At 40.1% G+C, this 23819-nt stretch overlaps 1 protein-coding gene across 5 annotated transcripts; it reads left to right on the top strand.

Moving 5' to 3' along the window:
* Positions 1-275: 275 nt before the first annotated feature.
* On the top strand, positions 276-23590 carry FOXM1 (forkhead box M1). Of its 5 annotated transcripts, none has more exons than XM_060778054.2 (10): positions 276-421; positions 5106-5231; positions 9824-10362; positions 12497-12645; positions 15551-15751; positions 17056-17184; positions 18948-18992; positions 19765-19843; positions 20428-20573; positions 22068-23590. In XM_060778054.2, exons 3-10 carry the CDS (start codon positions 9870-9872, stop codon positions 23085-23087), a joined length of 2262 nt encoding a protein of 753 aa, XP_060634037.2. In that variant the 5' UTR covers positions 276-421; positions 5106-5231; positions 9824-9869; the 3' UTR covers positions 23088-23590. The 5 variants fall into 5 exon arrangements, with proteins under 5 accessions (XP_060634037.2, XP_060634034.2, XP_060634035.2 ...); XM_060778051.2 differs by having other exon boundaries at positions 277-421; positions 20428-20591; XM_060778052.2 differs by having other exon boundaries at positions 277-421; positions 5109-5231; positions 20428-20591.
* The last annotated feature ends 229 nt before the right edge of the window (positions 23591-23819 follow it).

A 23819-nucleotide genomic window follows, 5' to 3' on the forward strand; every position in this document is an offset into this window, starting at 1 on the left:
TTATCCTGGGTCAGAGCAGCTGAGGCTTCTGGGAGTTGGAGTCCCTTCCAAACCGTGGAGAGCCAGAGCTGGGGAATGACTGTGGCAGGTGAGGGCACCCATATACAAACTCAAAACACCTATCCTGACGCATGTGTACACATACACAGCAAGTCTGCCTCCGAAAGAGATGCGCCTGGGCCGCTGCTCCTACCGTTCGCTCTCCTTCCTCACAGGCTCCGCCCCCTGCGCTCTAATTGGCCCGGCGCCGTCACGTGGCGTCGAACGTCCTTGTTGGGCGCCAAATTCAAACAACCCAAGAGGCGGAAGACGGCGGTACCGACCGCCTGAGGGACTGGCGGCTGGCTCGCCACGTTCTCCCTTCAAGGCGGGGGAGAACGGGGCTTGCAGCCAGTCCCCGCCGCTCCAGCCCCAAGAACAGGTGAGAGAGGCGAGGATGGGGTCAAGAGGCCGGGGAAGGGACCAGTCCTTTAGGTTTGGTGGGAGAGAGCTTAGTGTGGAGGGAGGGCGGGATACACAGATTACACTATGCAACACTAATTTTGTTGGGTTGTTGTAGGTTTTTTCAGGCTATATGGCCATGTTCTAGAGGCATTCTCTCCTGACGTTTCGCCTGCATCTATGGCAAGCATCTTCAGAGGTAGTGAGGTCTGTTGGAATTAGGGAAAAGGATTTATATCTGTGGAATGACCAGGGTGGGACAAAGGACTCTTGTTTCCTGGAGCTAGGTGTGAATGTTTCAACTGACCACCTTGATTAGCATTTGATTGCCTGGCAGTGCCTGGGGCAATCTTTTGTTGAGAGGTGATTACATGTCCCATATTGTTTCCTCTCTGTTGTTTTGCTGTTGTAATTGTAGAGTTTTTTCAATACTGGTAGCCAGACTATTTGGAATAATCATAACCTTTTGGAAAGGCATGACCTTGATAGAGATCGTAACCATTTTGTAAAGTATGATCTTCCCAAGAAGAGTTACAAACTCACCTGAGTCAATCTTCTCCTTAGTGCAGTGGTTCTCAACCTGTGGGTCCTCAGATGTTTCAGCCTTCAATTCCCAGAAATCCTAACAGTTGGGTAAACTGGCTGGGATTTCTGGCAGGCCAAAACACCTGGGGACCCACAGGTTGAGAACCACTACCTTAGTGGTAAATTACTAGTATTTATACAAGGCAGTTTAGGCTTCTCAGCTGTTAGACTGATATACTTGGCTATCTCTTTGAACCGCTAGGAACAAAGAAATGCCAATGCATAAAATATGTAGCAGATCTTCAGAAGTGTTATTTCTGTTGCACAAAAATATATAATCTACTCTCCCATAAAATATATTGTTTTAAAATCATGTTCTTAAGAGACCAAAAAAATAAGTAGTCTTCGTTAAAAGTTAACATCGTTGATATACTTACAAGCTTTGTGTATTTAGCAAGAAGGTACATTGCTTATTGAAACAGATGTCAACTGAATTAAACTTAAAACTGTACTACACTGTACTATACTTCAACTCACTGTACTATACATCTGCTGCAAACAGACTCATATATTAACTGACATCTCACTGCAGCATACGGACTCTACTCCTGCTCTAACTGACTTTGTTCATTTCCATGGTTTCTTCCTTTCTGTTGAAATTGTCCACATGCTTGTGGATTTCAGTGGCTTCTCTGTGTAGTCTAACATGGTGGTTGTGAGAGTGGTCCAGCATTTCTGTGTTCTCAAATAAAATGCTGTGTCCAGATTGGTTCATCAGGTGCTCTGCTATGGCTGACTTCTCTGGTTGAAGTAACCTGCCTTGCCTTTCATGTTCCTTGATTCGTGTTTGGGCAATGATGCGTTTGGTGGTCCTTGTGTAGACTTGTCCACAGCTGCATGATATACGGTAGACTCCTGCAGAAGTGAGAGGATCCTTCTTGTCCTTTGCTGAACGTAGCATTTGTTGGATTTTCTGTAGATGGTTTCTATAGTGTGTTTCCTCATCAGCTTCCCTATGTGGTCAGTGGTTCCCTTGATGTATGGGAAGAACACTTTATATCTGGGTGAATCTTTGTCTTGACTCTCGTGGCTTGTTCTTGGTCTTGCAGACCGTGCAAAAAGAATCTGTGAACCCCACCTCCTCCAAGGTGAACTGAACCACCTAAACTGTGCTCTACAGGCCAATGGATACTCCACCTCAGACATCAGAATAGCTGCAAGACCGAGAACAAGCCACTGATAAGCTTGATCAGTATATCAGTTTTATCCCGTCTTATCATATTTATTTACTGTATTGTTATAAGTGTCTTATTTTAACTTACTATGTGGAGTGTGATCAGGTCTTGCCAGGCCTTGTTGTTCTGTTTCTTATTGTGATATGGCCTGAGGGCTGATCAATAAAATTACTACTACTACTATGTATATCTATACACAAGTCAGTCTGTCTGTACCACAAAGGCTGTTGCTAGGGTTTGTTTGTGTGTGTGTGTGTGTGTGTGTGTGTGCGTGTGTGTGCCAGGAGCAACTTGAGAAACTGCAAGTCGCTTCTGGTGTGAGAGAATTGTCCACCTGCAAGGACGTTGCCCAGGGAATGCTTGGATGTTTTGATGTTTTACCATCTTTGTGGGAGGCTTCTCTTATGTCCACACATGAGGAGCTGGAGCTGAAATAGGGAGCTCAACCCGCTCTCTTGAGATTCGAACCGCTGACATATGGTACAAGGGTTTAAGCTGTTGCTAGGTGAAGTAGCCCTTTGTGATTCGCTGGGAAAGAAAGGAGACCTGTGTTGGAGAGAGGGAGGAAAGAGCCACCAAGCATTTCCATGGAGACATTGTAAGACAGGCCCTTTCAGAGCTGCAGAAGGGAGGAATGGAGAAGGAAAGGAGGGGAGGGGGCGAGGGAAGAAAGGAAAAGAGGAAAGGTATGAAGAGAGGGAAGAAAAGACAGAAAGAGAAGGAGTGAAAGCAATGGGCCCTCCAACACCTGGGCAATATTGGGTATATACTTTAGTATGAAATGTAAGTGAATTTCATGCCAAGATATCTCCTTAAGCATTTACTGATATATGCAAACACTTGTGTTCAAAAACCCCAAATCCCAAACATTTCTGGTCCCAGTATTTAGAAGAATGGGATATTCCATTATGTAGGCTTGTCTGAAGTGGGCAGTGTGTTACTCATTGCGCCTGTGAAAAACCATCCCTCTTTGCTTGACTCTGCAAGGAAGAATTTGGTGTCTGTGTCTTTCAAGAAGTTGCAAGAGACTCAAGTGTTTTCTACAATGTGAATCCCTCTTCACAATTTTATAGGCAACAGGACAATGCAAAGCCAGACTTCAAGCACAGCCCACAAGACTCAAGAGAACTCTGCTGCTAGTACCAGTCCCAAAATCCAATATTGTGTTCTAAACTTTCAGGGAAAACAATATTGTGATCATTTCATTTGCTTTTAAAAGACTTCATACAAAATGTCAGAGACATTTCTTATGAACCACTTACTAATAGTAGATGGATGCCAGTCTTGTAGCTTTCCTTTTGTTGCTTAATTTCAGAGTCTCTAGCACTTTGGACAAAATATGATAGAAACTTCCTTGGAATTAAGTCCCTTTGAACTCGGTGGGGCTCATTACTGCAGATGCATCTATAGTATTCAGTGTGATTCAAATACAGTATCTCAGTAAACCATACAGTAGGGATGGGACAAAGTATGCCTCCCAGCACTTTTAATGGACTCCTAAATCCCATCAACACACAATTTTATATTTTCAGGCAATAAAGCAACCTAAAACATATTTTGCCATCTTCTATACCTCACAACTCAAACTTGCACCAAAAGTCTTAGAAGGTAAAACCAGAAGTAGCTTTTTGCTTGCATGTGTATGTGCCTTCATGTTGCGGGTCAACTTAAGAATTTCATAGGGATGAATACTTAAAGATGGTTTTGCCAGGAGCTTTCACTGAAATATAGCATTTTTGTTGTGTGCCTTAAAGTCATTTTTAACTTATAGTGACAAGGTTTCCTCTTGGCAACATTTGTGCTATTGACACCGAACATAGCGCAGACACCTGATCAGCATAGCCCGCCGCGGCCCAGAACTCCTTACCTCACGCCATCCGCTGCTCTCAGCCTCCGCGCAGCTGGATTACAGGCGCATACCTGTGCTTAGGACACAATGGTGTTTTCTTTTACTGTCTCACACGTGGCCTTCATCATTAATCTCCCATCCAAGTACTATGCAGGGCTCACCTGGCTTTGTTTCCAAAATCAGACATGATCTGATGCCTTTAAGGTATACAGTACTTCTTGGCTATTTTTATATGGTTGTGTACTATGAAACCCTACATTGTTATTTCTCTATTATGCTATGTCTACCTACTGTATTTCATTGCATAATAATCACACACACGCCTTTTGGGGGTTGTGACTATTATATGAGGGGAAAATGCCCAAAGGCCCTCCCTCCCAGTCATTCACTCGCGCACATACTCTCTCACTCATTCTTCCATCCATCTGCCCACACACACTCTCATGCACTCACTCAGTTGCCTATCCATTTTCTGACCACCCTTTTCCAATAATGCATCTTCAAGCAGCGTTTCTGGAAGGGGGTGGTCAGCAAATTGATGTGTGACAACTTACGTGAGTGGGTTGGAGGGCGTGCTTGTGGATTTACTGACGGATGAGCCAGTGGTTGAGTGAAGCAGACAGGTAGGTCTTTGAATGAGTGGTGACGAGCAGATGGACTGGTAAATCAAGGGTGCAACTATTACACAAGCCAACAATGGGAGTACGATAGTTATGTGATGAAATACGGGTATTTGTCATGGTCACTCAGTATCCAACACACTTTCTACATGGTTTTGATCTACCAGTTGCATCAACCTTCACTAGCTTAGCAAATGGTTAGGGAAATTACATTCCATCAACCTCTGAATGACGATGTCTGATACAAAGTGCTCAAACACTTAGTTGTTGTCCTCTAGGAACAGGCAAGCTACCTTTTCCATCAACAGGAACTATTCTGCTTGTAGCCTGCAGCATCCCTCCTCCTTTCAGTGTCCCCTGTGCTCCCCTCAAAACTTTTCCTCTTCCCTGAAACGTTGCTAGGCAGGCCTCAAGTTGCCTTGGTTTCTCCTTCAGCAGGGCAATCAGCTTGTACTTTCTTCAAATACTGCTTCCTGTATCTTCCAAGAGGAAAATAAACATGGCACAGATGTTGTGGATGACGATAGCACATCACTCACCATCCATTTATCTCCATCACAAGTAAGTAGTGTCACAGTGTTCTGGGCCTCCTCTAGCCCCCTAAATCTTACTTTTTTAGTGTTCATATATATAGATATACCTTGTTGTATCATAATATTTAATATAAAATATAAAACATACCTAAATATTCTAACAGTTAAAACAAATGTCAAATCAGGTATGATTTTGAATTTTTTGAATGTTTTAAGTCAGCTGTAGGAGGGCATTTTTAGAGATGTGAAAACCTGTGGGTAGGATGGTGGCTCGAAAAGGATGAGCTTCTTCCCAAACAAAACTGGTGGGTTTTAGGTTAATGTGTTGTGGAGTATTCTCTTTTGATGAAGAATAGTTCTTGAGACAAGGGGCTCAAATATTATATCTTCCTGCATTATATCTAAAAGCTATGGAGCAAATAAACTTTTGTGCAAGATTATTTACAGCATCTCATAACAATGCATTCTGTGGTGTTGGTTTCCTTTTTTGGCTCTTTTTATGAGAATGTGTGGTTTACGTCTGTTTCACACTGTGCAAGACTAGTAGAAACAAAATAACCATTGTTTTGCTACTGTTAATTGTTTCTCCTGTTTTTAACAGGATGCTACTTTGTTTTGTCCTCTTCATAACCTGGAAAAACTAAATAGATTTGTTTATATCACTCCTAAGAAATTGTTTAAGGTGTATAGAGATGTTGCTAATCCAGGATAGATGTGTGGAAATCAGAAAGGCATTTCTTACTATGCCTTGTGAGAATGCTAAAACATTTTGGATACAAATACATACATTGTAAGGAAATTTTCAAAGAAAACTTGGTTTCTCTTTTTGCTCTTTCCCCCCTATTTTTTATTAGTATGGACTAATACTTAGAGAAAGATTATGAAAGATTACTGCAGTATATGATCAAAGTAGTGAGACTGATATTGAAATATTTGGTGATATTAAACATAGATGATTAGACAATAAACATGAAATTAGCTGAGAAGGATAAACTGACTATTTTAATTCAAGGTGGATCTGTAGAAAGATTCCTTGAAGAGTGGAAATCCTTGTGGAGTTTTGAGGAAAAGTAAAGATAATGTAATTGCTTGGTTTGATTAACTATTAGTAGATTAGTACTAATTGAAAATAGTAGTAATGGGTGAAACTAAAGAGGTTTTGAAAACATTGATATGCAGATCAGAAGTACTTTTTCTTTTCTCTATTTTATAAACCCTTTGGGAGATATTTTGTAATCCTAGTTTTTTCTCATTGTTTTATTATGCTTTAACAAACTAATAAAATGTATACTGGGTGGCATATCTTGATTTCAGTAAGGCCTTCGACCAAGTCCTCCACAATCTTCTTGGAAACGAAGTAGTAAAATGTGGGCTGGACAGTACTACTGTTAGGTAGATTTGTAATTGGTTAAGTCACTGAACCCAAAGGATGTTCATCTTCACCCTGGAAAGAAGTGACTAGTGGAGTGCTGCAGGATTCGGTCCTAGGCCCAGTGCTGTTCAATAGTTTTACTAATGACTTGAATGAAGGTTTAGAGGGCATGCTTATCGAGTTTGTAGATTACACCAAATTGGAAGGGATAGCTAATATTACAGAAGACAGTATCAGAATTCAAAATGACCCTAATTGATTAGAGAGTTGGGCCAAAACTAACAAAATGAATTTCAGCAAGCACAAATATAGAATACTATACCTAGGCAGGAAAAAAATGAAATGCACAGATACAAGATGGGTGACACTTGGCTAGTCAATACTCCATATGCGAAAGAGTCTTAGTGGACAACAAGTTGAACATGAGCCAACATTATAATGTGGCAACTAAAAAAACCAATGGGATTTTGGGCTGCACCAAAATGAGTATAGTTTCTAGATCACTGTTTCTCAAACTCTACTCCTCAAAGTGTTTTGGACTTCAGCTCCCAGAAATCCCAGCTAGCTTACCAGCTGTTAGGAATTGTGGGAACTGAAGTCTAAAACACCTGGAGCGGTGTTTGAGAAACACTGGTCTAGATCGAGGTATGTTATGGTGCTTCTGTATTCTGCTTTGGTTAGACTTCACCTGGAATACTGTGTCCAATTCTGGGCATCACAATTTAAAAGAGATATTGACAAGCTGGAAAATGTCCAGAAGAGGGTGACTAAAAGAACGAAAGGCCTGAAGACATGCCCTATGAGGAGTGGCTTAAAGAGCTGGGGATGCTTAGCTGCAGAAGAGAAGGTTGTGAGGAGACATGTTTAAATATTTGAAAGAATGCCATATGGAAGAAGGAGCAGGCTTGTTTTCTGCTGCCCTGAAATTAGGACTCGGAATAGTGGGTTCAAATTCCAAGACAGGAGATTCCACTTGAACATTAGCAAAGAACTTCCTGACCATACGAGCTGTTCAACAGTGGAATATGCTGCCTTAGGGTGTGGTGGAAGCTCCTTCTTTGGAAGCTTTTAAAGAGGCAGGATGGCCATTTGTTGGGGGTGCTTTGATTGTGCTTTTCCTGCATGGAATGGCCTGATGGTCCATTTGGTCTTTTCCAATTTTATGATTGTATGAAATTAACTTCAGGCTGTGTTGGTCAGGGTCTTCTCATTCTATTGTGTTCTAGTGAACTTGTATCTACGATAAGGCTGATTGTTTGAGCTGAGTGGAGTCCTGTTTGGAAGCTTGTAAGAGTTCTGTTATTCTGGTGTCTGTAGTCCTGGGTCATCTGTGTTATCCAAAATCTCAAGTCCGCTTTGAGTGCTAAAGTATCAATCCAATAAACACAAGGTTGAAGGCAGGAACATAAATTGTTTATGCAGCAACAGCCAAGGCAAGTTCAAAGACATGGTCCAGGAAGGGAGAGAAGGATAATAGAAGGATAATAGAAATGGTAACTGGCTTTGTAGATAGTGCCGCAAGGAACAATTTGGCTTCTTGGACCAAAGTCCAAGTCAGATAAAGAAAGTCAAACATAAAACAGTATCAAGGAAATCTATCAGAGATTTTCCAATTTTATTGATAACACTATGTAACAAAATTTGAAAAAAAACCTTCTGTTTCTAGTTTGAAAGTGTTATTTCTTGTATAATTGTGTGATCCTTACTTTCAGAGTAGTTGTTACTCATTCAACATAGTTTGTGGCTGCCACAAACTATCCTGCAGCACTATAGCAAAATGTGCTGCAGAATGTTCCACAAAAACAAAGTTTTTGCAGTTTAATAAACTTATTCTATGTTGTAACGATAGAAACAACTAGGAAATGACTTTTATAATCCAGGAACAAAAATTATGTTACATAGTGTAATTTAAGACTACATGGTGGATGGAGAATAAAATACAGAAAAGAAAATTTATTTATTTATTTATTTATTTAGAACATTTACATCCCGTCCTTCTCAACCCCCGAGGGGGACTCAGGATGGCTTACAACTGGCAGTCATTAGATACCAACAAACAAACAATCGCAGTACAGACAATTACCATTAAGTAAACCAACAAGATTATGTTGCCTTTCTCACCTGAAGGACGGCTTACAAGTTATATGTACAATTTATTATATTATATTATTAGCATAATACAATATTAGTATTATATATTACTATATATTGTACTATACCACAATATTGTAATATTATTAGTAATATTACATGTAATATAAAATTATTATATTGTAATATTATTATTATATTGTATGACTTGCATATATGACTATATATTATATGACTTGCATATATAACTATATGACTTGCATCCAGACTCTCTGGACCCAGGGCATATATCTTCCAGATGAGACTGTACAATTCTTAAAATCCTTGGGGTGGAGGGACTTCAGTCCCCTTGCCATCACAAGCATATTCGGTGTGACACACAATGGGGTGTGGTGGCTGCTCCCAGACTGCCTATGTTAGTGCCCTCTCTATTCTCTTTCAACCAGCAGGTAAACACTTCTGATTGCCCTTTCAGAAGGTCTTTTCATTGGGAAGTGATGTATTTTTATCATCATCATTGTGTAAAACTACCGTTTAAACTGTTTTAATGTGGGTATTTATTTCAAACTCTTGTACTCATTGTTTTGGCTGTACTTTGTTTTGACTTATGTTGTGAGCCACCCAGGGTACTTTGAGAGAAATGCTGCCAGGACATGCTATAGATCAGGGGTCCTCAAACTTTTTAAACAGAGGGCCAGGTCACAATCCCGCAAACTGTTGGAGGGCAGGATTATGATTTGAAAACAACATGAATTAATTCCTATGCACACTGCACATATCTTATTTGTAGTGCAAAAAAACCCACTTTAAAACAGTACAATAATTAAAATGAAGAACAATTTTAACAAACAAAGTTATTAGTATTCCACTGGGAAGTGTGGGCCTGCTTTTGGATGATGAGATAGGATTGTTGTTGTTGTTGTTGTTGTTGTGTGCTTTCAAGTCATTTCAGACTTAGGTTGACCCTGAGTGAGGCCCCGGTAGATGACCTTGGAGGGCCGTATCCGGCCCCCGGGCCTTAGTTTGAGGACCCCTGCTATAGAATATAGTTCCTGCACTAAAATTCGAGTGTGGAAAAGAAACTGTTTATTTCCCAACGAGTCTATTGCAATATGACATTTGTATTTGTATTGTAATGCACTTCTTTGTGTTTGTAGGACCTGTTCTTTTGTAATTGATGGAGATTGACTGCGCTCGTCGAGGATGAAGAGCAGCCCACACCGGCCTCTGATTCTCAAGAGACGGAAATTGTCTCTCTCACCCCCTGATTCATCTAGCACACAAGTAAAAGGTGAACCAAGTAAAGAATCCCCCCAGCAGGAACAAGCCAGAAGCAATGAGTGTGATACAAACAGACCCGAACCTGTGCCTCAGAGTGTCCTTACAGGAATTAAGATCATTGATCATCCTACCTTGTCAAATACACAGGTAGTGTCTGTTCCTGCCAGTGCAGATATCCAAAGTATCCTTGAGGCTCTGATGACCAGGGGAAAAGAATCTGGTGATAATGGGCCTAACAAGTTTATTCTCATTGGTGGTGAGAGTCGCAATGCCCAGACAGACTCAGGAACATTTCAACCTGAAGATCCGCCTATCATTGCTGCAAGAGGGGCACAGAAAGAGCACAAGTGCAGTGGGCAAAGTTCTGGAACAACGGAAGAGTCACTAGTGGATGAACAAGAACAGGATGGAAATGGTATGTCAACCTTTTTTGGTGAAAAATGTAAGTGTTGTCCCCAAGAACAATGATAAGTATTTATTTGGAGTATCCTTTGGAGCAGAAAACCTCAGAGGTTGAAAACAGAGGATTTTCTGTAGTGCACTGAAATGTTCTGATAAGAATCTAATGGTTGATAGTTATGCTTAAACTGAATAAGGAAGTGCTAGCAGACCTTGAGAATACTTCTGATGTGTCACAAGAAATAATTAAAGACTATAGCCCATCCTTCATAGGTGTGTGTTTTGGTCTCTATAAACCCATGAAGGAAACACTGGTTTGTGGAGACTGGGTGGCATGTCAGTACTTTGGAGGGTTTTCTCCACTGATATCCTCCGTGGCCATTGAGAATAAACCTTTGCTTTTGCCTTTTATCCATCTATGTCTGATTTGGCCTTTTGGGAAGCTATATGCGTAGGGACCCCAAACCTGTGGTTTTAGTGAAGCTGAAATGACTCAACAATGGGATAACACAGACCTACCTTCTCTGGTAAAGAAATGTGTGGGTACCTATCTTAGGTAGATGGGCTAATGGCAAAGCAACCCCCGTCTCTCTGTCTGTAATACAGTGGTTTTCAATCCTTGGTCCCCAGAGGTTTTGGCCTTCAACATAGCTGCTAAACCAGCAGCTGGTAGTTGTAGGCCAAAACATCTGGGAACCACTGGTCAAATGACTTAATTTTGCTGGAATAGGAGAGAGAGAGAGAGAAGGAATTGGTAATGGGATGGTGTCTCCTGTGAAATGAATGTTTTTTTAAACTTTACAAACTTTTGTTGTTTCGGGATCACCAGTGATATTCTCTCAAAGATGCCAAAAATTAAAGTGAGGTTGTGTTAATAAATAGAGTGGGGCAAGTCTAATCTTATGTATTGTTTTACAGTATATCTAAGGACTTCATTCTATTTATGTCTGTAAAGGGTACTCGTTTAGTGAAGGCAATTTTGGCATGCATAAATTAAACAGATGGTTTCCTATAATGAACAACAGAAAAAACTTTACTTGCCATTTTTATCCTTTGCAGACTTTTTTAAAAGTTGTTTTTATTTAGAATAAATTTGCTCCTCGAGGGTAGGAGCAATGAAAGGAAAGTAGAGTTACTGTATTTTCATCATATTTACATTAAAAGAGTGGGAACAATGAGTTATAGTAAAGTAGGGAAAAAGAAATAAATGTGAGGAAAGGCAAGAGGGAAAGAGGGAAAAAACCACGGGGGCGGGGGGGCGGGCGGGGAAAGGGTGGTTAAAATTTAATATTCAGGATTAGTTTAATCTTCTTATATATTTCATGCTGGAAACTCTTTACTCTCCTACATTTCCACCACATGTGGATAAAGTTACCTTTATGCTTTCCGCATTTCCAACATTCATCTTTTGTTTTACCCTTGCTAATCTTCAATAGTGTTTCTGATGTTAAATACCACCTATAGAATATTTTATACCAGTTCTCTTTGAGCTCTGTTACGTATATATATTTTAGTTTTCTAAGCCAGATTTCTTCCCATAGATCTACCTATGTCGACCATTTTGTCATATATATTTTTCACTTGTTCAGTTTCTGTAGACCAAATTAATAGTTGCTGGTATATTTTTTAAATTAATTTTATATCTGTTTTGACTATCTTGTCCCAAACTGTGTCTCTTGTCCCAAATCCTGTTTTGTTGTCTATTTTGATTTTTTCTTTAATCTGCTGGTATTGGAACCAAGAAATAGATGGGTCAATTTGTTTTAATTCTTCTTGAGATTTAAGTGTTGCCCCTTGTGTATCGAATTTTAATAATTGGCTATATGTTAGCCATTTCTCTCTGGGAAGCTCTCTCATGTGGTAGGCTTCATTCAGAGAGAACCATAGTGAGGTCTTATGATATATTCTTTCTTTGTAGTACTGAAGCACATCCAGTAAAATGCTGATGATAAATAGGAATGAGTAGCTAGTGTATACATGAAGCTTTGCTTCAACTTAAGTCTATTCAGGTACTTCAGGTGGTACTGACCAGACTCTACTGTAAGCCTTCTTATCTCTAAGATGTTGACTCTGTTCAAAGAAAAAGTGAGAACTTCTTCTTGGGGGTCTCAGGAGGCAGAATGAGGGACTATGGATTTGTCTCCTTATAGGCAGCAGGCAGACAACAAGCTGCAGCCTAAACAACAGCCTAACTAACATCCAGTGGCTGGGCAAGATGAGCTCCAGTGAACTGAGCCCTTGCAGCATGAAAAAAGGGATGGAGAAGGAGAACCAGACCCCAGCACACAAAACAGTCAAGGTAAGCCCGCGGGGCCCAAGAACAGTGGAGGGTCCTGTCACTCATACAGGGTATCACTTGTCACTTTTACTTTGTTGATGCCCCAGAGGATACTTCTCCACTTTTCCCCTTCCATATGTTTTCATATGCTCTTGTCTTCTATCTGTAATAAGGAGATATCTGGGTGTGAACAGAAGAAAAATAGAAACATTAGTAGGATAAGTGTCTGTTGAATTATTCCTGGAAACCGAAGAAGTATAATGTGTTCCTAATATGTGTTATTGGCTACACATCTCTGAGTTCCCCCTTGGCAACCATGTGTGGCCAAGAACACATATTAGGAACAGACTTGACAAACTGTTGCCTGTGGTATATTCCATAAAATGCCTTTGTTTAAACAGTGACCTTCATTGCTTGAGGTTTCATTCCACCTGGGACCTCTATGAAAATACATCAAGTAGAAGCAACTCTTTATTTCCCTTGCATTATAATACAGAGACATCTATTTATTTATTATTATTTATTTACGACATTTATATGCTGCCCTTCTCACCCCAAAAGGGACTCAGAGCGGCTTGCAAGTAAAAAGTAAATACAATATATTATATTATTATCATAGCACAATATTCATATTATATATTACATTCTACTATAACATTATACTGTAATATTATTAGTAATATTACATTTAATATAAAATATATAATTATAATATCATATTATTATTATTAGTAGTAGTAGTATATTGTATTACATTATAATATTATCTATATATATATACAATATATTATATTATATTATATTATATTATATTATATTATATTATATTATATTATATTATATTATAAGCACAGTGCAGGAGGCAAGATGGAACTGCCTTCCTGGCCCCTCTCTTCACTCTGATCTCAGAGCAGCGGTTGGTGCTGGAAGGGGGGAGGGGGTTGAAAACTTAAAAAAAAAGATGAAGATAAAAGACAATCTCTATAACAAAGTCTACAAATAAGCTAACAACATTGCAAAGTATTATTACAATGTACAGTATATAATCTGGTCTTCAGAGTCAATATCTAATTCAACCAACTGCATCATTCCATATGCAAACTTGAATGCTTGAGGCTTGTCTTCTTGGGACTGTTGATTGTTTGACGTAGCAAATAAAAGTGGACCAAGTTTCTGTAAAGTTATTTGTGTCCATATCATCATTCAGTTCCTTGACTGGGTTGCTAAGAAGGAACGGTTCCTTGACTCTTTTTGTGTTGACTTTTCTGAAACAGCTCAGTCACATTTTTGTACAAAATGCATTTCCAGATTTCCACTGTCATGTTAATAACTGTCTAGCAGCTGAAAGTAAAACTATTATTAAGTTCTTATGATAATTATGAGCATTAGAATCCGAGAAAATGTTCGACTGCTTTAAGTCTGGAACAAACTGAACTTGTTACCTGGTAATGTTACATATTTCATTAAAGGTATCCTTCAGAATATTAATACAACAACACAGCCCCACCACATGTGCATGTAATTTTCCATAAATCACACTCCTCCAGTACTGCAGATATGTATTTTTCATAATTTATGAAATTTTCATTGGTGTTAAGTACTATCTATAAAGAGGGTTTTATGTTGTCTCCTTAGGATGATATTGACTTAGGAGGTTCTCATTGCCAAACTCTATTCCAATCAACATCAGCTATCACATGCCACTGAAGTTTTAAGCCATGCATCTTAGTGTTACTATTCGGAAATAATAATGAGTATATGATAGAAACCAAACCTCTAAAGTGAAAATTGTACAATTAAAGAGTCAAAGGGAGTAAGGGAGGAAATACCGTATATACTCGGGTATAAGCCGACCCGAATAGAAGTCAAGACATCTAATGTTACCACAAAAAAACTGGGAAAACGTATTGACTCGATTACAAGCCAAGGGTGGGAAATGCAGCAGCTACTGGTAAATTTCAAAATAAAAATCAATACCAATAAGGTTACATTAACTGAGGCATCAGTAGGTTAAATGTTTATGAATATTTACATAAAAGTGTAATTTAAGATAAGACTGTACAACTCTGATTAAACCATCATTCTAACCTTCTTCGATGTAAATTTGCTTACATAGCCTTTCAATAATAAGAAAGAAAATAAAAATAATAAATATAATTAGAATATCAATACAGTAAAATAATGGAAATTAACAATAACTGTAATAATAGAGTTAAATAATAAATATAATAATCACAGTAATAAATAGAGTAAAACAATAAATGTAATAACAATAATGATAAAGTTAAATTAAAAGTGCAGTAATAATAATAATAATAATAATAACAAATAGAGTAAAATAATAAATAACCTTGGCTCGATTATCAGCTGGGGGGGGGGGGGCTTTTTCAGCCTAAATGTTGCAACTGGCTAGCTTGATTAGCATTGAATAGCCTTGCAGCTTCAAAGTCTAGCTGCTTCTAGCCTAGAGGAATCCTTTAGATAAATTCAGGCTTTAAAAATCTGAAACAAACAAAGGTGATCTTGAGACTGCATGTGGTCACCCACAAGCATTTCACTGGCCTTTAGTCTCTTCAAAGTTCCCAAATTGCCTCCAGGAAATCCCTAGGAGAAGCAATCCACCTTCTAAATTAGTTGCAGATTTTGTGGGAAATAATTTGTTTTTTATTTGGGATTTTGGTTTTATTTTTGGTTTAGTTTGGTTTTCATTTTTGACTGTCATTGCAGCCCTCAGATGTTCCTAAGGTTAAAAAACTAATCATTGTACCCACGGCAGTTGCCCATCTCAGTTTTACACACTTAATCAAGTAAGTGGCTAATCTTATAAGTAGAGTTTCCCTGAATCCCAAGATTTAGTACTCCTTGGTATAATGTTTTGTAGGTCTCCCATTAATCATGGTATTGCCTATTCTTTTCTAATTGCAAGGTTGAGAAAAGTTCTGCGGCTCCTTCCTCAACCTCCTCAGGGCAGGAGTCCTTCACTGAACGGCCCCCCTACTCCTATATGGCCATGATCCAGTTTGCCATCAACAGCACTGAGAAGAAACGCATGATGCTGAAGGACATCTATACCTGGATTGAGGACCATTTCCCTTATTTCAAGCATGTAGCCAAACCAGGCTGGAAGGTAGTGAATCTTTTCAGTCTAAGATTTGAAAACGTGTTATGCAAACAATTCTCCATTCTCAGGATTGCGTAGGAGTAATCCACCGTGATAGGGTTCCTTCTGTATTCTAACCCAACTGACAGGAGTCCACATTCTTTTTCAGCTTAATTCATTAGGACTGCCTCCTTTTTGTTGTTGTTTTTTTTTTTTTTTTGGGAGACAACAAGTGGTCTGGCTCAAATAATTTTATAAAACAAATTAGAGAAGTATAAATCAGCAGGGGCTGCATTTTGGAAAACAGTGCTGTAGTTACCTGTCCAGGTTTGGAAGTTTGATTCGTTTCCCAATTGTGGTGAATTGCCCCTTGCGCCATCCTGAGAATGAGGTATTGGATTTAGGGCGAATGTTCATTCTGGGATGGGATCCGAAACAATCCACACCCACCATTACATTATTTTGATTTATTTATTTATTTATTTACTTCACTTGTATACCGCTCTTCTCAGCCCTCAGGCGACTTAGAGCGGTTAACAACCAATTCAACAGGACAAAAACAGATCATTAGTCAATTAAAACAACAATATCAATTAATTAGCATCAAAACATCAATAGAACAATTCAACAAAATAACAATCCATCACGTCTCATCAATAGAATCAGCATCCACTCTCATTGTCCATTAATCCATATTCCAATAGTCAATCAATTGCACTGCTTAGTTGAAAGCCTGTTCGAAGAGCCAGGTCTTCACTCTCTTCCGGAATGCCAGGTAGGAGGGGGCCGATCTGATGTCTGTAGGAAGGGCGTTCTACAGCTGAGGGGCCACTACTGAGAAGGCCCTGTCTCTCGTCCCCGTCAGGTGTGCTTGTGAGGCCGGTGGGACCAAGAGCAGGGCCTCCCCAGACGATCTTAACGTCCTAACTGGTTCATAGGAGGAGATGCGTTCGGACAGATAGGTCGGGCCAGATTTGGTTATGTTTCAGTATTTGAGTAACTTCTTCCCATTAGGTCTAGAAAGATTAACTGGTAAGGAAGGGAGGGCACCTAATGGGTTGAAAAAAAAAAAGAATGCCACCACCTGCTGACGATATGAACTAGGAAAGCAGGGCCCTCCAGATAGTCCTGGATTTCAGCTCCTGTCAGCCCCAGCCAGCGTAGCCAATGATAAGGGAGAATGGAACAACTCTGGAGGCCACATAATCCTATCTCCTAAAACAGACTATAGTGGCAGTCAATATCTTTGTAGATTTTCAGTTTCATTTGGGCTGAAGAATCCATAAATGTTCTGTAACTGAAACAACAAATGTTTCTCCTCTCCCATCCAGAACTCCATCCGACACAACCTTTCCCTTCATGACATGTTTGTTCGGGAGACATCTGCCAATGGCAAAATCTCTTTCTGGACTATTCACCCTGAAGCTAATCGCTATTTAACACTAGACCAGGTGTTCAAGGTGAGTATCCTTGCAGAAAAGGAGCTTGGCTCCCCAATTTCTCATCTAGCCAACAATTTTGTTTGCGTTCCAAGGAATGAGAGGAAGACATGTTAGTATGAAGCTAATATTTTGTAGAACCAAGGGTAGGAGTTATTATTGTGAGGTTGTAATGTTTCAAAAGCAATTCTGTGGTTAGAAAAAGGGTTTTCAGAGTTTCAAACACATCATACCTTGACAGATTACCAGTATTTAGAGATGGAGGAAAAATGTCACTCTCCTTATTTTTCTGGAGCTGCCATGTTAGAAAGGGGGGTGGGCAGTGGTTTTCCCTGTACCTAATAGGCTGAGGCCTAAGTAGTGTATTGGCAGACTGCTGCTCAAAAGACAAGCTTCATACTGTGTGGTGCAACAAGATTCTTCCTATGCATTTTCCTTGCAGTCTGGAAAACAGTTTCGTCACCTGACTAATGACAAACAATTTGGTTTGTCATTCTCTACAAATTCAGGAGGAGTGGATTAGTTTCATAGTGTCTGGATGTTGAGAACTGGGTTAGCATATTTAAACGTAAACGTTGGCACATTTAAACCTAGAGTAGGGGTGTCAAACTAATTTTTTCTGAAGGCAACATCACCCCCACCCCAACTTGGTTGTTACGCTACATCGGCTATTGCTGCAAGTAATGACAGTGTGAATAAATTGTCAATATTTGCTTGAGATAGTGCTTGCAGTTCTGGAGGGATTCTTAATTTTTTGTGTCTCATATACTTAGCATGGGAATCTGGTTAACCAGTTAAAATTCATGAATAAACCAGTATTTTTGTTAACCTAAAAAATTTCAGGGGGGGGGGTTAAACCCCTAACACACACACACCCCTGGCTACAGGCCTGACTTGAAGGTGTCTAGGGACAACGCCGGCTCTTCAGCTTAGAAATGGAGATGAGCACTACACCCTAGAGTCGGACACGACTGGACTTCATGTCAGGGGAAAACCTTTACCTTTACCTATTGTTATTGTCAAGGATTTCTTTTAAATGGTTCTTATTGTGCTTATTTATTTATCGTGTCATCAGCAACTAGACCATTGTGTTACATTTCTAACAGAACAAAACAAACAAACAGATAAAAAACAAAACAAAACAACAAATTTTGCAAACTTGGTAGTTGATTAAATTTCCTTTGACCAGTATCTGGCCACTTGGAGTGCCACTGGTGTTGCCGTAAGAAGGTCCTCCATCGTGCATGTGGCAGGGCTCAGGTTGCATTGCAGCAGGTGGTCAGTGGTTTGCTCTTCTCCACACTCGCATGTCGTGGATTCAGCTTTGTAGCCCCATTTCTTAAGATTGGCTCTGCATCTCGTAGTGCCAGAGCACAGTCTGTTCAGTGCCTTCCAAGTCGCCCAGTTTTCTGGGTGCCCAGGGGGGAGTCTCTCATCTGGTATCACCCACGGATTGAGGTTCTGGGTTTGAGCCTGCCACTTTTGAACTCTTGCTTGCTGAGGTGTTCCAGCAAGTGTCTCTGTAGATCTAAGAAAACTATTTCTTGATTTAAGTCGTTGAATTGTTGTGCTCTTATTGTGCTGACCAGTTTAGATTCAGACAAGAACTATCTTCTGATCACAGGAGGCTCTGAAAATGCTTGTGAACAGTTTCCAACATACTCTAATGCTGAGAGTTGATTGGTTGTTTTTTGCCACTGTCTTTTCTGCCTGAGCATTTGTTTATTCTCCTGTTCCACTTGTAATTTCCTTCTCGTTCCTTTTGTATGCATGGCCACCACCAGCCGTTGGATGCGGGGTCACCAGCATCACCCGAGCTCTTGGAATCAGTAAGACCTTCCTTCCTGGCTGGGGTCTTGGGCTTCTTTTTTCCCATTTTGGTGGCTGCCTACCTGGACTGGATGCATTGGGAAGCTACTGCTTTCCTTCTCTTCCTCACGTGTACAGCATATTGGGGAAATGGGGCAGAGCAGGCTCAACCATCAACAGTTTAATATGTGGAGCAAGAGATTGATACTTATGGTTATTCCTGTTGTACTGCCTTAGGGACCAATAAAACAATGGGATAGAACATGATTTTTTACATACATAATGTTTAATGGCTCTGATTCTGATTTTAATAATTAGATTAAAGGACAATATTGATATTTCAAGTAATCCTAAGCAATAATGCCTTTTAAAATAGTTTTTTCAAGCATAAAAAGGGATAGGGTGAAAGCTGATACCCCTTCAAGAAGGAGCTCTTTTTTAAAATCTTTCTATACTTCGGCTTCTGCACACAAGCATGAGCGTCTTGGCTGGGTTGGAACACTGCATAATTAATCTTCTACATTTCTTATTCCCTTAGTTTGAGAGCCTATACTCAATGCTTTCTTGCCCCCAACCTCTACCTTTCTCCCATAGAAGACCTCCCAGCTGCTGAAGAGCTGACACTCTCCCAGCTCTGTGGACTTTAGGGTGACTGTCTGCCTACAGCAGTAGCCAACATATATATCACATTAGTTTCAGATTGCCCTCTGGAATAACACAATGCAAGTGGGCAGTGGTAGGTTTTCCTCTAACACATGTTTTCTTGTCTTTCTCAACTTCAAATCAATACAGCAGCAAAAACGGCACACTGTGGATCTGCAGAAGAATGTAGGAAGCTCTAGTAGCTGCAAAATTGAACCACAGACTGCACGTGAGTGTGTACTATGTCTCTGTGAAACCCAGAGAAAAGGCCAGTCTTTTCATCCCTCAAATAGACACCACTATCCGGTAGCACAATGGGTTAAAGCACTGAGCTGTTGAACTTGTTGACCGAAAGGTCGCAGGTTCAATTCCGGGGAGCTGTGTGAGCTTCCGCTGTCAGCCCTAGCTTCTGCCAACCTAGCAGTTTGAAAACATGCAAATGTGAGTAGATCAATAGGTACAGACACGGCCCTCCAAGGTCATTTACCTGGCCCTTGCCCAGGCTCAACCTAAGTCTGAAACGACTTGAAAGCACACAACAACAACAATCCTATCTGATCAGCCAAAACCAGGCCCACACTTCCCATTGAAATACTTATAAGCTTATATTTGTTAAAATTGTTCTTTGTTTTAATTATTGTATTGTTTTAAAGTGTTTTTTGCACTACAAATAAGATATGTGCAGTGTGCATAGGAATTCATGTTTGTTTTCAAATTATAATCTGGCTCTCCAACAGTTTGAAGGACTATGACCTGGCCCTCTGTTTAAAAAGTTTGAGGACCCCTGGACTAATGTGTTGTTTCTCTTTCTAGGCCGGAAAATGAAGCCCTTGTTGCCACGTGTCAATTCCTACTTGGTTCCAATCCAGTTTCCAGTGAGCCAGTCCCTCATATTTTCACCTTCTTCAAAGGTGCCCACGGCTCATAGTGCCTCTGAGACTGTGAAGAATAATAAGCAGGTGCGCATTGTTCCAAAGGTCAGTCCTTTTATCAGACTCATAAACATATTCTGGATTATTATTATCACCACTGAAATGCTTTAAGACTTTATACCTAAGGCTTTACCACATTAGTGTGTATAGGTCTATAGCCTTAAAACTGGGATATAGCAAGTCATAAGTACTAGGAAAAGACTGAGAGGACAAAATAATATTTGCTGGGCACTTTCCATAACCTAGATAGGAGAAAGCTCTTGTCTTCAGTCAATAGCTGAGAGGTTTTTCCCTGCCCTAAACTTATAATAGGAACCTGGTCTCTCTTTCCCTAAGATTTGGAACTGATTAACTGGTCAAACCCAAAGGGTACCATATATTTCGGGGTATTAAACTATTGGGGCTATAAGACGACCCCCCCCCCCCAACTTCTCACAAAAAGAAATCAGTTTTCAGCCTGAGCAATAGGGAGTGGACAAAGTAATAGGGTAAATGCAAAAATGCAACCCAAAATACATAAATAAGTATTCTAGGAATACATGGCTACTCTAGATGAATTCAAGTCATGAGAGAATCCTCGCACAGGATGGTAAAACATATGGGTGTCCCCTGGGCAATGTCCTTGCAGACAGCCAATTATCTCACACGAGAAACTATTTGCAGTATCTCATGTCACTCCTGACATGGAAAGAATAACAACCTAGCACTAAGTCAATGGTGGTGAACCGATGGCACATGTGCAAGAAGGGGCAAGTAGCATTCTCTGTCTTTTGACACGCACACTGTTGCTCCCTTCCCCCGCTAACTTTCCTGCCTCCCCCCCCCCCCCCCATCTGCTCATCTTACAGCTGGTTTTGGATTGCGGTTTGGGCACTGGGTCTCTAAAAGGTTCGCCATTACTGCAATAAATGAATTTTCTCCCCTGTCTCCGTGATACATACACACACATCACAGTAATTATTATCACTTCTTCAAATCTTCACTTGGCACACACAATGGTAGGCCCAAATGCCTTCTCATACTCTTTCTTGGGTATTGCTAGACCCATTACATGTCCTTTTTCGCTAAGTTCCCTGAGTGAAAGGAACAATTTTAGAGATACCCCTGAAAATCCAAAAACAAGATTATCTTCAACCATCTTTTCCTTTTCCTTTTTTTTTTTTTGTTCTTTTCCCCAGGAAAGTAACAGAGATTATTCTTTATTCGGGGGGGGGGGGGGGGGGGGATGACTCAACCGCTTTGAGTCTCCCCCAGGGGTGAGAAAGGGGGTATATAAATACTATAAATAAATTCATAGAGGATTGAGTAGACCTCTTCCTTAAATATAAGTTTTTAAAAATATTTTTTTTCTCTTCAACTAGCAAACACTACTGTGAAAGTCTGGTTACTAATATTGTTTTAAATACTTAAATAATATTTTAATCAACTGAATATAATATTTCAATCTTTCTGTGGTATTTCCTATAATACCTTTGTTCTGAACCCTACTGGCACTTTATCCTTTCTGTGTTCCTACTGCAGGTGTCACCATCCATGGAAGAGCTGACCCCATTCTCATCTGCAAACTTAATAAAAGAGGAGATTTTCCCATGTGAGGTCTTGCCTCCATTTGCCTCCGATCATCCCACGAAAGAGGGTTCCCTTAAGCCCATGGCTATTAAAGAAGAGAATGACACATTTTGTTCCCAGGAATGGGTCTTCCTACCAGCCCTATCCATAAAAGACGAATCAACACAACCTGCTGAAAAGCCAAATGTATGCCTTCCAGTATCACCTGAAGAAGAGGAGAGACAGTTCACAGCTCTGAAGTTGCCACCCCAGAACATGTTGGACACGATGCCAGTAAAAAGGCGGGAGAGGCATAAAACGAGCAAATCCAGGAGAAAGCAGCATTTATCCCCGCCTTGCTCAGAGGAGCCAGGGATTCTTTTGCCATCCAGTGACGGTTCAGATTCATTCACACATGACCTTCCACTTGGGCAGGGAAACGTGTCCCAGCTTGGTTGCTTTCAAGGGGATGATGGACCTTGTAAAACTCCAATAAAAGAGATGCTCAACAAACTACCAGCTTCCTCCACCCCTAGTAAAACTTCTGTAGGCACTCCACCATTCCTAGCACTTACTGACCCCTGGAGACCAGCACCCTTTGCCAAAGAAACTGGTGATCTGGATTCATGTCCTGTGAAAACCCTTCCAGCACCTTTGCTGTCCCTCCAGGAGAACGCAGAGCTTTTGGGGTTGAGCAGCACACCCTCAAGACAGTTCCTCTGTGATTCTCCACATCTGCCCCTTCTCAATGCAGAAGCCAGCGCTATGGTCTCTGGGCCCTTGACAAGCTCTCCTGCACCCAGCAAAACGTCATCCCCAGAGCTTCAAACCTCTGTTGTTTCAGAAAACCATTCACTCTTGGAAGGCCTAGTCCTGGACACTATGAACGATAGTCTGAGCAAAATCCTACTTGATGTCAGTTTTCCTGGCCTGGAGGATGACAGCCTTGGTACTGAACTCAATTGGTCACATCTAATTTCTGAGCTGAAGTGACCAATGCTGGCTCAAAACTTAAAAACTATGCACAGTCAGTCTTTTGTTAACGGAACCCTATATTGTGTATATATTTTTATAAAGCTACTGATAAATTGGGCCAGATGTTGCCTGACATTCCAGTGAATATTGCTAGTGCGTATACTGAAGCCAACACACTGATATGAACAATCAAGGAAACAAAAATCAGTTCTTTATGAAACACTGTAAGGAAAGGTCTGGTTTCTGTATAAGGGCCTGGCACTATCTGAATAGCATCTTGTAGATTTCCGTCATTATGTGTATATGCTAAATGAAATTTTATAATGATAAAAAGTATGTACACATGCAGGGGACTAAGCTTTTGTATTTTCAAGAATAGCAGAGGATATTTTAACAGGTTCATCCTGAAACTAAAAGAGGAAGAAGAGTTCCTTCTATTACACAAATAATCAGTACAGGAACTCTGACACCTTCGGTAGCTTCTAACAATTTAAAATAAATCATTATATTCTGTACCTTTAGGTTCCATACTTCCTTCCAGGTCTTGTTTTTATGTCCTTTTCTTTTCCTATGGATGGTTCTTAACAGTTTTGATTACTCTGCTAGGATTAATATCCTCTTCCCCACCCTACTGAGAAACAAAAACTGTATTTTATACAGTATAAGATGAGAGAAATGCAGCAGACTGAGAAAAACAGAAGAATAGGTAAAGCGATTTCAATCAAAAATATTTGATTTTAGCCAAATTAA

The sequence above is a fragment of the Anolis sagrei genome, chromosome 5, assembly GCF_037176765.1.
Source record: "Anolis sagrei isolate rAnoSag1 chromosome 5, rAnoSag1.mat, whole genome shotgun sequence".
Taxonomy (NCBI): Eukaryota; Metazoa; Chordata; class Lepidosauria; order Squamata; family Dactyloidae; genus Anolis; species Anolis sagrei.

Bases quoted from the DNA above. Each gene is read 5' to 3' on its own strand.
- FOXM1 (XM_060778051.2), top strand. From the start codon at position 9,870: ATGAAGAGCAGCCCACACCGGCCTCTGATTCTCAAGAGACGGAAATTG. The intron at 12,646-15,550 runs GTAAGCCCGCGG...TCTAATTGCAAG, and splicing joins CAGCACACAAAACAGTCAAG to GTTGAGAAAAGTTCTGCGGC. The intron at 15,752-17,055 runs GTAGTGAATCTT...TCTCCCATCCAG, and splicing joins TAGCCAAACCAGGCTGGAAG to AACTCCATCCGACACAACCT.